The sequence below is a fragment of the Cinclus cinclus genome, chromosome 2, assembly GCF_963662255.1.
Source record: "Cinclus cinclus chromosome 2, bCinCin1.1, whole genome shotgun sequence".
Lineage (NCBI taxonomy): Eukaryota > Metazoa > Chordata > Aves > Passeriformes > Cinclidae > Cinclus > Cinclus cinclus.
This window is the reverse complement of record NC_085047.1, coordinates 57,522,584-57,535,487: the sequence shown is the minus strand read 5'-3', so window position 1 is coordinate 57,535,487 and position 12,904 is coordinate 57,522,584. Positions and strand designations below refer to the sequence as shown.

At 39.2% G+C, this 12,904-nt stretch overlaps 1 protein-coding gene across 5 annotated transcripts in view; it reads right to left on the bottom strand.

Annotated features, from left to right (window-relative positions):
- Window positions 1–12,904, bottom strand: part of TSC22D1 (TSC22 domain family member 1) — a 91,349-nt gene that overhangs the window by 6,751 nt on the left and 71,694 nt on the right. The window contains exon 1 of one of the 5 annotated variants that reach the window (XM_062487733.1): window positions 235–260. The exons of the other annotated variants lie outside the window; for them this stretch is intronic. Within the exon in view, the coding sequence (XP_062343717.1) occupies window positions 235–260 (26 nt within the window). Of the gene's footprint in view, window positions 1–234; window positions 261–12,904 lie in introns of those variants that run through there. 5 annotated transcript variants of the gene reach the window in all.

Here is a 12,904-nt window from a genome sequence, read left to right as displayed (position 1 = left end):
TGAACATAAAATCAATCTCATCTTTTGATGATGTTACAAAGATACCACACCAGAAACCATATTAGAAAAACAGCAACTGCTGTCACAGCACACTTTCATCTTATGCTCAGACAAGCTCAGATCTTGTGAACTTCAACTATGGTTTTCAACTGCAGAATGCAAGTACTGAACTGGTTAAAAATAAAATCTCCTATTTACTCAAGAAAAGGCCACAGTAATTAGATTCTACCTGACATCTGACTGTGCATTCCACTTGACATCTAAAAATGGTGAATAAATGGCAGAATACTATTCTGCCTTAAAATTCATAGATTCAAAATTCTTTGTGTAGTGACAGCACCCCCCCCCCCCCCCCATCCAACTTATGCATAATTGTGCCAAGCTAGTAACAGAGAGAAAGCTGTGGCTGTACTTGACATCAAGGACTAAAGGTTTATTTATTTCAATAGGCCATTATTTTTTTCATCATCTCAATAAAGGTACATAACTGGAGAAACTGTCCAACAAACTTTCTTTCCCACAGTAAATGAAATATTTTTAATAGACTAAGGACCAAAAAAAAAAAAAAGACAACAAACAAAATAACCCCACCCACACAAGCCCCATGTTCAGATAGCTTAAATAAAGATCACAAAAGCTCAGTCAACTTCTTTTCCAGCTCCAAACCTTTAGCTAAGATCTTGATTTAAAGAGACCAAGCCACTAAGAAAATACACATCTTTTGGAGCTGAGCAGTAAATTCTTTCTAGATTGAATCCCGCCATTTCAATTTATGTACTTCTGCTAAATTGAAAAAGCACTTTATGCAAGACAGTATTTTCTGTTTTCTTAAATGTGAACTTTTCCTCCCCCACAGTAATGTCATTTGCATCTATAATTTTAGTTTATTAGTTGGCTAGAAATCGCGTCTTAGTAGTCCCATGAAAAAGAGATAAAAGGGAAAGCTATGCAAGATGCTAGTGAAATGAAGTGCTGTATTTGTAAATACTACTCTTTTTTCCCCCCCTTTTTCCCAGATGTGCAAGCATAGCTAAATAAATATTCAGTGGAAAGAATACGCACACCCTACTGGTCGCTGGAAATAACCTGACAGTATCTCTGATCACAGTGCATACACAGAAATATCATGCTGTGAGCTCTGCACAAGAGACAGAAGGCTGCATTTAAAGCAAGATGATAACCATCTATGATCAAAAGAGAAACAAGGAGAGGTTCTCACTGGTTCCTCTGAGGATATCCTCTTTCTCTTTGACAGGCAACTAATTGCAAAGTCAATCCCAGTTATTTTTAATGAGAATTATAATGATGCTACCAATTTTAATGCTGACAAAACAAAACATACTGTCTAGAATGAACTACCTGGATATAGCCAAACACAGAGATGAGCCACTTGTTACCCATCAGAGAGAGCTCTGCAGGGAAGTATGAACCATCTTAAAGCAATTTTGATGTTTGGAGAGGGATGTATGGCATCCCCTTTCCCAAGATCATCCATAGATAACCATCTAGCAATGGAGTTGAGAAGAAGGTCTGTGTTCTGTACATATCCAATGAGATTCAAGTCTCCTCACAGAGCCAGCTGAGGTCTATCGTAACACACCTATAACTACATCCAGATGCTACTCCACTTTAAATAAGTTATAGATTTGCAGTAACATGCAGCTTGGGAATCACAGGTTTTCCTGATTTCAGAAACCTTTAAATGAGTAGATGTGAAATATTTAACTTTACTACAGCTTAAAGCCCTCCTCATCAGTACAGCATAAAGTGCCCTTGACCAAGGACTGCAAAGGAAAGAATCCACCAACATGTTAGCATCCTGGAAGTTTTAAGTGAGACATCTGAGCCAGGAATTGATTTTCTTTCCTACAGAAAGCTGCACACAACATGCTGACATTGTCCCCAGGATGGATGTGGGAAAGAAGTTTCGTGTCATAAAGCAGCAAATATGGAAGAGTGATAAAATGTTGCAACTTTTAAGTTTCACTACCCAAATTTATTTTTCCTTTACATGAAATTTGGCTTCAATAATTTTAGATTTAATGCATAGAAAGAGTGCTCAATTCCCTGATCTTCTGTGTACCTTTCATGTGTAAATGCTTTTCTCAAAGGCAGAAACACCCTGAAGTAAAAGCTACTTACACAAATATTTAATCCCTCTTGTTCTAGCCATAAAACAGATTTTTCAACCACCTACTCCAAAATTAAATGAAGAGGGAATGAAAGAGTCACTGGAGCATTTTAAGTTGCACTTAAACATGGCAAGTATAGGGAGAGTTTTGGCACGCTGACATGACAAGCATTTGAAAAGATGAAATTATCTGCATTAAAAGGCTTCTCTGACGCAGGGGACAAACAACTCAGGAGGGACTACAGGACAACAGCTGACACCCACCCACCCCAGTTTACCTTCAATGTAAGTACACAGTGGGTTTAGGAATCAAATTAAAAACCAGCCAAATTAACCTGTAGCTAAGAGGGGTCATCTTCTACTATTTTTGAACTTGTATTATTTTCTGTTTCCTTAAGGCTGCAGAAAAGCCACACCAGGTCTCATGAAATGGGGAAACCATGTCTCACTGAGTACTGCTAATTGTGGAAGTGGGACATGGAGGATCTTAAGGCCCTTCATTTCCCCTGCCCCAGCACCTTGTAAAGTTTACACCCATCATGCCTGTTTTTTTAACTCCTTCATTCATTCATTCCTTCCCACCTCCTCCCCTGTTTCTAATCGTTACCCTTGAAACTATATTGAAAATCTTGGATCAGCTAATAATTTAGTAATGCTTATTAAAAAAGTATTTATGCAGCATTGACGGCTGGTCTGCACTTCCCACTGAATTTAATTTGCCCTTTGATGGCCGTTTTTTGGTCCAACACTTGAAATTAAGCCTGTATGTCCCACAGAAGCCTATCACACTGAAGCTAACTCAGGGTTGCTAGGAACAAAGGCAAAACATCTGCAATTAACTAGAGCTGTCCTATGGTCTTCAGGAAGCTGGGAATGAAGTTCCCTACCTCAGTTTTTACATTAATTATTAAGAACAGCTGATGAAAAGTACAGAAAACAAACCTAAGTCCTCAGTGTGGGAAAGGAACACTCAGGATGCAGAAAATCGGCCACTTCTCAGCTTTTGTGGTGGCAGATCCCTGTTACCACCCTCCTGTGCAGACCCATTTTAAGGTCATTCTGTTAAATAATAAACTCCCAACACTGCAATTTGTTTACACATATAGAAAAATAAAGACTATAAGATCAGAGCTCAATGCCACTTTTCTTTCCCAGCAAGTACATTAAAACAACAGACCTCTACCCAGCTGCCCATTTACACTCAGTTTCAATCTCTGCAATCACTAGCAAATGGCTTCACACTTATCACCAGTATCAATGATCTAGTAGATAAATTACTTTCAGACTAACTCCCCTGGATTCAATGCATGCACATTACACATATTTGAAATGTGTATTTCCTAATCTGAGTGGTCAAAATACTCTACTCTAGTAATGCTGCAACACACAGTTTATCATAATTTGGTGACTTCCTAAGAAAACAGGGAAAATTTAAGACTTTCTGTACCATCCAAGAAGAACTGTACCTTACCAGGCTGAATTTACTGTAGCCTATTCAAGGTATTTTTCTACCTGAATGGAGACTTTCATTTACAGAAATCAAACCCCACGTGCCGCCAACCATTCAGGAAGCATGGGGAGAATTTCCACAAACAAATAAGAATGTGACCAGATTTACTGCACAGTGCAGTGTACCCCAAAAATCTTACTTTCCTTTAACAGTCACTGAGCTTAGCATTTGTGGGATAATTTCCTTCCTAACCTGTGTTTTTCCCCCATCTGTGAAAACAAGCATATGAGAGGAATTTGATTAATGCCCATGCTTCAACTCAATACAGCATTGAGAAACAGGTACAGTTCAGCTCTAGAGTGGGAAAGCACTTCCAAGCTTCTTAAACCAGGCACAGCTTCAGTGATTTAAGAGACACAAATCCTGCTGACTCACAATTGCAGAAATCCATCCCATCAGAGTATCTCCATTTACACTCTCCTTGCTGAAAGAATAAATTTGTAAAGAAATGCAGATTTGAAATACAATACAAGATACCTGGGGAAGTATGTAAGACTGTGAAATGAGGTATGCTTCAAATCTTAAAAATTGCCTGAAGAATAGAATGACTGAAATTTTAATTTGACCTGACTTCCTTGTGGCTTTAGGGATGTATTACCTACTTTAGCACAACACTTTGTTCTTGAAACCCTGCCACACTGCAAACCAAAGAGAACAGAACACAGATGTGCTGGCTCAGCATATTCTGAACATGTCCCCAGAGCACTTTCTAGGCCAGAGACTGCAAACAGCTGGCATGGGTCCAAGTCATCTACAAAAGGCTGTATATCCTGAAGTCCTGCTTCTCCTTCAAATGGGATCTAGCCTTCCTCAGTACCCTACTGATCCTGTAAAGGAACCTCAGGCAGTAAGAAGCTCTAATTTTCCACAGGACAGCATCTTCTAGCTTAAAAGCAGCAAGCACCACGAGACTGTTGGATCTGTGGTGGCCATGCAGGGCACACACCACTGACATTTAGCTGCCCTTGAGCCAGACATTCTGCAAACAGCAGAAGGCGTTCTCTTTATCTTTTAATACACAACTTGTGAAGGAAAGATTACAGCATATCATTTCATACCTAATCAGTATCTGGGTAATCTCCTTTATGCAGTGATGGCTAAATTTACAAGTGGCACCCTGTTTATGAAGCATTCCTGTCTTCTCCCTAAAACTGCTGATGCATGGGGTTTTTTGCGTTTTTTTTTGGTGGATATCCACCTAAACCACTTAATTAGATGTCCAAGTGTTTTCTGTACACACAAGGTCCAAAGCTTGTGCATATACTATGTCAGGCACCTAACACTTCTGAAAAACAATTACTTCATCCTCCAGAAACCACTATCATTATAATGACACCCTGAACCTCAGTGGCTTGAAAAAATTTAAAACAAAGCCCAATCCTCACAAAAATAAAACCAAAGTAACCACAGTATCAGAAGTCTGAGTAACACAGTTAGAAATGCATGGAGTCCAAAACAGCTCCCAGGAATGTTTCCTCATTCTTACACAGGGTGTTAGCCCAGTAGCCACTCTTCTACAGCATCAACACAATAAGCTGCCACACTACTCTCAATATACCAGAAGGAAAGAAAAATCCCTACAGCAAAACAGAATTTAAATTCTCTCTTCCAGCTCCACTGACAGAGCCAGGGAAACCACTGCTGTCCACCAAGCACAGAGTACAGAAGGATCTCTTCTAAAACCCACACCCTCCCATCCAGGGAGGCATGCCTCCTCCCACACAAGGTCCAGAACAGAGACATTCCTCCCTGACTCTTCTTAGATACTACTAATTGATAGAGGCCCTCACCAGGTGGATGGCGACATCAATCAGCAGCTCAGGTACAAGCAATCACGACAACTATAAACAAAAATATTTGTAAGTGAATGCCTGAATCACAGGACAGCACTGCTGCCACTCTGGTAGGCTCCTGACTTAAATTAGTTTGCCCAAACCTGTTTTTCAGCCCATTTCTGAAGAACCCAGCATTTTAAAACAAGCTGTCAATAAACTGAAGCATGTAGAAAAGAAGCATTAAACTGATTCCAAGGCTGGGAGAATTTACTTATACTGACAGACTGGAAGACGTCAAGGTACTCAAAAGAATCTTTTAAATCCTTGGGAAGACTGAGATGTGACTTGAGTGAAAAATTACCTTTAAATACAGAAAACACTAGGTTTAAGGGACTATCAGACTTTTGTTTTATTTCTTCATATTAGAGTACAACTACCTAATATTTGCCTAATGATGAATTAAAGCCTCTTTTTAAAAAATAGTAAGAACATTAGCTATAAATACAGTGGGTTTTCTAGCCCTTGGTATCATAGAATCACAGGATCATTTAGGTTAGAAAAGACCTTTAAGATCATTGAGTCCACCTGTCAGAGACTATCACTCAGGTACATTTGAAATAAATTTAAATTGCTGATGTTCTGATAGGGATGACATAAATATAACAGCAAGACAGATGTTTTCATGCCTGCCTTCAATATTCACGTATTTTAACCAATTACACCCACTTTACCCATCCTAAGAGTTAGCAAGTGTACTCAGTGCTCCCTCCTTCCAGTTTATGCCATAACCAAAGCCTGAAGCATCTTCTGACCTGTGTGTATCTCCCCCCACCCTCCCCACTCCAATCTTCTGCACTTCCAACCAAGTTTCAGAAAGGAATATGGAGGATGCCACACCACCATTCATTCAGTATGAACATGGAAAGATGGTGGTGTGCATCCAAAGTGGACACAGTCACCTGTCTACAGTCTGCACTACGTAAGAGGCTGCACAGCCATACAGTCATAATTTCCAGCTGTCTAGTGTTAGACAACTCCCCAACAGCACACAGACATTAGGGACTGCTTTTCCAAAACAACTTGGTGGAGCTTAACAGCATAAACTCTGAATCCTGGACTTCGTTCTCGCAGTCAAACTTAAAATGAAAAATACACACAGTATTTAATTTTGTTAAGAGTACAAGTCCTTCTCAACATGCTGTAAACCGCCCTTTACCCAAGACTGCAAGCAGAAACAGATTCACCAACTATATCCGTACCCTCTAAGTTTTAAATGAGATGCCTAACCCTGGAATTGCTTCTCCTTCCTCCAGAAAACAACACACAACTGTACTCACTCTCAAATTCTGCATCTACATCAGAAAAAGCAAAATGCTCCTTTGCATTTGACCCATGCATCCAGCAGTATCATTTTTGGGGAAAAAAAAAAACATACAGCCACATGCAATATTAGCCATGAAAGGCTGCCACTTGCAATGGTCATTTACCATTTGCTATTTATGGTGACATGACAACCAGTCAACCTGAATTCAGAGAACAATAACCAGGAGGAAATCAACAGCTCTGCAAGAGAAACTAGAGAAAACAACGGCAAACAAAATTTAAATAGAAAGTAGCTTACAGAGTAAGACTACAGGAGAAACTGTCCACATTTTCCATATAGTGCTAACAGATGCAGATATTGGTTTATGACTAGAGGTGCTACATCATGCTCCTGTGTGTATCAGTAAAAGTCAGTCACAACAAAATCTTTTAATAATGCAGAAAGGTTAAAGAAACTTACAAATCTACTCTACCACATCTTTTTCATTACACATTCTATGGAATAGCTTGGTTGATGGTAGGAATCAACTTCCTCAATACTACCTCCCTAGTTAAGTAATATATGATACCAGTCACTGCTGTATACGTGTGCTGCTCACAAATAACATACCCTTTGCCACTATATATAAATTGCTATTATAGAATATTTGCATTATACTTAATTGCTGTTACAGAGTATTTCCATTATACTTGTCCTTAAGCATTCAGATTAATTTACTACGAGTTTACTGTTCATTTGAAAGTACAACATGTTTTCAGAAACTGTCAATTACCGAAAAAAAATTAAAATGGAGCTTTTGAGAAAAAGTTTTCTAATGTATAATTTTACATTCTTTAAAGTGACACCATTCACAAAGGAAAGCTGTTCTCCACAGGCAATACCAAAAACATAACGAGACAAAAATATGAAGTTAAATGTATTAGTTGATACACGTAAACATTTATATAAGATCAAGGGGTTTAGATGTGGCACAACAAAAGCACCAGTTCAGAGATCAGAAGTTAGGAACAAATTCCATGCTCCCTCCCACAGACGGGTATTTTCCTTCTGCACAGAGAAAAACAACTCTAACATGAAGAGTCAGGGCATTTTTATCTTCCCCTGTCATGTATTTTTAACTCAGTAAAATAATTCTTCCAATTCACCAAGTTACTTGGTATTTATTTTAAACATTAGAAAGAACCACATCAAAAACATGCAGTTCATATTTCACTGTTAATATGGAAAATTAAGACTAAGCTGTATTTCAACGCATTTCTCCAAACTTTTAACAAGACCGATTAACTAAACTTTTCTTTTATCATGTGACAGTACAGAAGATAGTGCTTATTATCTATGATAAGTATTTGAATGGATACAAACTTATTTGATAAGAAGTTTAAAATCCTGTTTTTTCAAATTCTCTTTTTTGGTTTAATATTACATTACTTAAGATTTGCAATAAGTGGAATAACGTTTTTTGAAAAGAAGAAATAAAAGCACTGTAAGAGCAAATGTTTTCTAATATAGATTATTTTAAATACTGCAGTAAAGACATTTCAAGGCATGTAGATTTTCACTGAATAAGTAATCAACTCTGCATGACAGCATTCTCAACCAGCATGATGTTCCTAGCTTGAAATAGTTTTAACAAGTGCCAAGCATCTCAATTTAGAAGTATCAAATACTTGCGCAAACAGAATAAAGGAACCTCCCCCAAAAAGTAAAACAAATAAATCTACATCTAAAGCATCTACGTATTAAAATCTTTACAAATACCTCTTCAGATGCTGTTCCAGTTCCAAGAATAACACTTTCATGATTATTTGGTCAGGCACTTGTTTCTGGAGAAGTGCAACTTTCATTGATGTAACTAGTACCTGCTGATTAGTTTCCCCTCAGATGGAGGGTCAGAGAAATACCTCTCAGTCCTTGGTGGCAGTAAGATTAGCATTAGCATTCCACTATTAACTATGGGGTCCTGAATTCTTCAGCATTTTAAAGAATTTCAAAGCCTTGCCCATTTAAGATTATCCACTTGCTTCAATTCAAAGTTTGCTGAATTTAATACTGGTTGGTCACGAACAAGAAAAACAAGAAGGGCGAACAGTGACACCACAGATCCTGAGATCACATGGTATTCTGTTACATAAAACATCAAAAGAGATTAAAATCTTCTGATTACGTTTTCAAATCTCAAACAAATGCATCTTCTCTCAGCAGTGCCAAATTCGCCAACTCTGAAGCTGATTCAACCTGCTCCCACTTTTTGTGAAGCATGTGCAGGTATCTAATTCTGCTTAGAGAAACGCAGATCAATTTGTACTGTTTCTCAAATCAAAGTTCTAAGGCTTAATAGCAATTCTAATTAGATACAAAAGTGACAATAGCCTGTTTGCCAGAAAATATTTTACACAGGCAAATCTGTCCGTCACTGCTACTTTAAAAAGAACCAGTGATGAGAGTTGGAGACATGTATCTAGTTAGTCAGATAAAGATAGCAACTCATCATGTATCAAGCCAATTTTCAATCAAATACAGCATATTCTTCCTCACAGAAGCACAGATTGCCAGGAGGAGGTTCTGGTGCCTTGTAGTAACTCTCTGCCATGTAACTACGAGGCTATATGCACAGATACCATTCCCCAACATTGCTTCAACATAAGCCTTTTCCTTCCTTGACCCTGTTGAATGCCTTTCAGTGGGAAGACAAGTTGACTGCCCACAGTACACAGTAGACAAGCAAAGAAGATTCATTTCCTTACTCCACAGCCAAGCTGCAGCGTGAGAGAGAATCCCTCACCAGGGAAACAACCAGCCACTTGCTGGTATGTGTGCAGTAACTCCACCACACCAGAGACCAGTACAACAGTTGCACCCTTCCATCACAAATGCAAAGACAAAACCAGAAACCCAACCTAGCAAATGTTACTTGGTCTTACTGTTGACTGCTAAAGTGTTGTCAGATACATCTCCTCAAGCAGACTCGCCTTGCAAGAATCCGGTTAGAAAGAAACCAAATGGAAGGGTCAAAACAAGTTCTTAGAATCACAGAATCATCTGGGTTGAAAGGGACCTTAAAGACCATCTAGTTCCAACCCCCCCTGCCATGGGCAGGGATACCTTCCACTAGACCAGGTTACCCAAAGCCCCATCCAACCTGACCTTGAAAACTGCCAGGGATGGGGCATCCCTGCAGCTTCTCTGGACCACTTGTACCAGTGTCTCACAATCCTCACAGCAAAGAATTTCTCCCTGTTATCTATAGTCTAAACCTGCCCTCTGTCATGTGGCTCAGAGCATGGCCATCTATTATTTACCCACACTTCTGCTGTACCTTGCCAAGGCAGTGAAGAGGTGATTGACAGTAAGACAAATAGGTCTTACACAATAAAAAAGAAAGAGGTCTGGCTTGGGTGAGGAAGGGAGAGCTAAAACCAACTCTACCTAGAGCCAAGAAGTCTACCATCACACACTAGGAACATTTTCTTTAGGAAGCAGTGAGGAAGCAAATAAAATATGCAAATTATTTTCCCTTCGAAACAGGGGGTACCATGAGATTAGTTCCCATTCCCAAACCTTAGAGGGAATTCAGATAATTTAAACGGAGCTTCAGATGTACTCACTGTGAAGGAGGGCAGAGTATTTCTAAAGGGTCTTCCCAGACCCTTGTATGCCTGTCTTACAAGGACAGAGCATAACCTACCTTTCAAGGCACACCAAGGAGTTGAAGCTGACAAAGTTACACTTTACAATAAATGTTTTTCTTATAACACCAAGTCCATCTCTCAGCACAGCATGGGAAGAGGTAACACTCAAGTCTGATTTTAGCATTCTCCTATCACTCACACTGAAAAGGCACAGAGACCACTCAGATGGTGAAGGAGTTGTATTCCTGGATCTTGGTCCTTGGAAAAGAGGCAGATGGATATAACAGCCCTAAAAGACAGATGTTTACTTTGAAAGCAGAGCTACTCTTGAAAGCTTCAAGTGGATACTACCACATACAAGAGGGAGGTGAATCAAAGTCAACAGGCTTCAATGGAAAATAAACAAGGAACAAAGGAAACGGCAATCACGCCAATAAACAACTAGTGAGAAAGTCTGACCCAGTATTATTGAGTAACTTCAGTATTCAAAATTAAATATTACTCATAGCATGAAATCTTGCTTATTTTAACAAGCTGAAGCATCAAGCTGACTAGAAGAATGCTCAAAACCAATTCCAAAAAGCTGAACCAAAACAGAAATTTACTTTGAGTGCCATCTTATATATCCTTCCAGAGCTGGAGACTAGGTACAGCAGTAACTCCTAATGAATCATGCTGGTCACACAATCTCGTATATTAGATATGCTACAACCTCTGTTAGACATTCTACACAGCTAAGCCGTGGCAGTCAGGCTCAGCTAAGTCTGTGTCCCATAGAAATGCACCGGGAGAGCTGATAGATTTTAAGATGCCATTCCCCTAACACTGTTTAACACCCTGTTTGCCATCTCTGTTGCCTGTAAAGTCAACACCAGGCAGGAGAACAATCTTTCTCCATACCTACTGTGCATACAGTACATGCACTGGTCACAGGTGATTTCCAGGATGCCTGACACTAGGAATATACACTCACATATGCTCGAGTGGGAAAGAGACAAAAGCAGCGACATTAACCTTTCCAGTCTTTACCTTCTCCTTTCCTATTCCGAGACGCCCCTTGAACAGGAGCTCCACCATGCTAGCAGCTGTGTCATGAGTTAAGAACAGGGTCCAGTAAGTTGTGACTTATACACCGCTCAGCTCCAAAGCAGCAAGTTCACTGCTGGGTCCACAAAGAAAAGTCATAGGTTACAATCTCTGGTAACACCAATCACCTTTCCTTATGCTTCAGCCCCATGTCTGGTGATGACTTTACAGGAAGGCAACACTCACAGACTTTATTTGATGCTACTTCTTTGGCTATGTCAAGGAAAATGGCTTCTATACTGCTGATCTAAAAGCCCCAGAATCAAATTAATCAACTTTTTATGGGTGGGGGGTGTAGTTGTGCCTCAGAGGAATCTTTATCAATTCTACTTCTCACCTTCACAAAAGACAGCAAAGGATATGCTTTGTCAGTTACCAGACTGAAAACAAATTGAAGTGAAAACACAACTGCTTCAGAAGCAGGTATTCTGACAACCAGGTAATTATCTCATACGCATTTCCCATAAATTTGGTTCCAGTGCATTCAAGTAATTAAAAGCATGACTCCGTTATGTGTAAGTCAACAACTAATGGGTAACAGAAATCACAAAGAAATTGTGAACCAGCCGGATTGACTAAGAGATTGAATACTTTTATACCTTCAAAAAATAGCCTCCACCTGCAACTGAGAAACTCCTGAAGTACAATGATCTCTGTTCTCCTGTCACATTCATGAATTCAGCGTCAAGCTATGCTTTCCTTCCTTTGTCCTCAACTATCCTGGCTCTTATATAAAGTGACAGATTGCGCACAGATGAATTATCACTCTGGGTACACGAGAATGTCAGATACAGGCAAGTTTTAACATTTAATGAAACAAAAAACAACATTTCATGCATGAGAGCATCAGGGTACCCAGGTTCTCCCCTACCCATAGCTCTCATGTCCAAAGGGGAGGAGGGAGCCTATTTCAAGATTCTTGATTTGTGGTACTCCTTGACAGTTTTGCTTTATAAAAAATAAAATTAAGAAATACATCAGCCAAAGTTTAAATCTAACCTGTAAGTGAATAAATCTGGCATTCATCCAGCAGAATTTACTGTTACTATAAATCTGAATGAAGTGTAGCACTTCAGCCGAAATTCCTCAGCATGTCACACATCACGGATTGAGCTGCCATACCTTCATGGGGTAAACTTTTAGTAGGTTCACTTGCTACGTTCTGTAGAGGACTTCAGACTGCTTGAATAATGCAGACTTCACCATAAGCCAGAACAGAAAATTAAGCCAACCTTTAGACTACAGACATAAAGCACCCTACGAAAACGAGCATCAATTTTGACTTGATGTAACAAACTAAGAATAAATTTAAAATTTGGATGTGCCTATGAGTGCTTGATAAAGCACAAAATATATTAGACATTCAAGCTCTTCTAGAAACTTTAAAGTTACAAACATGCGATCCTTAAGATATTTAGGGGTTAAAAATACAAATACAGCAAAGAAACT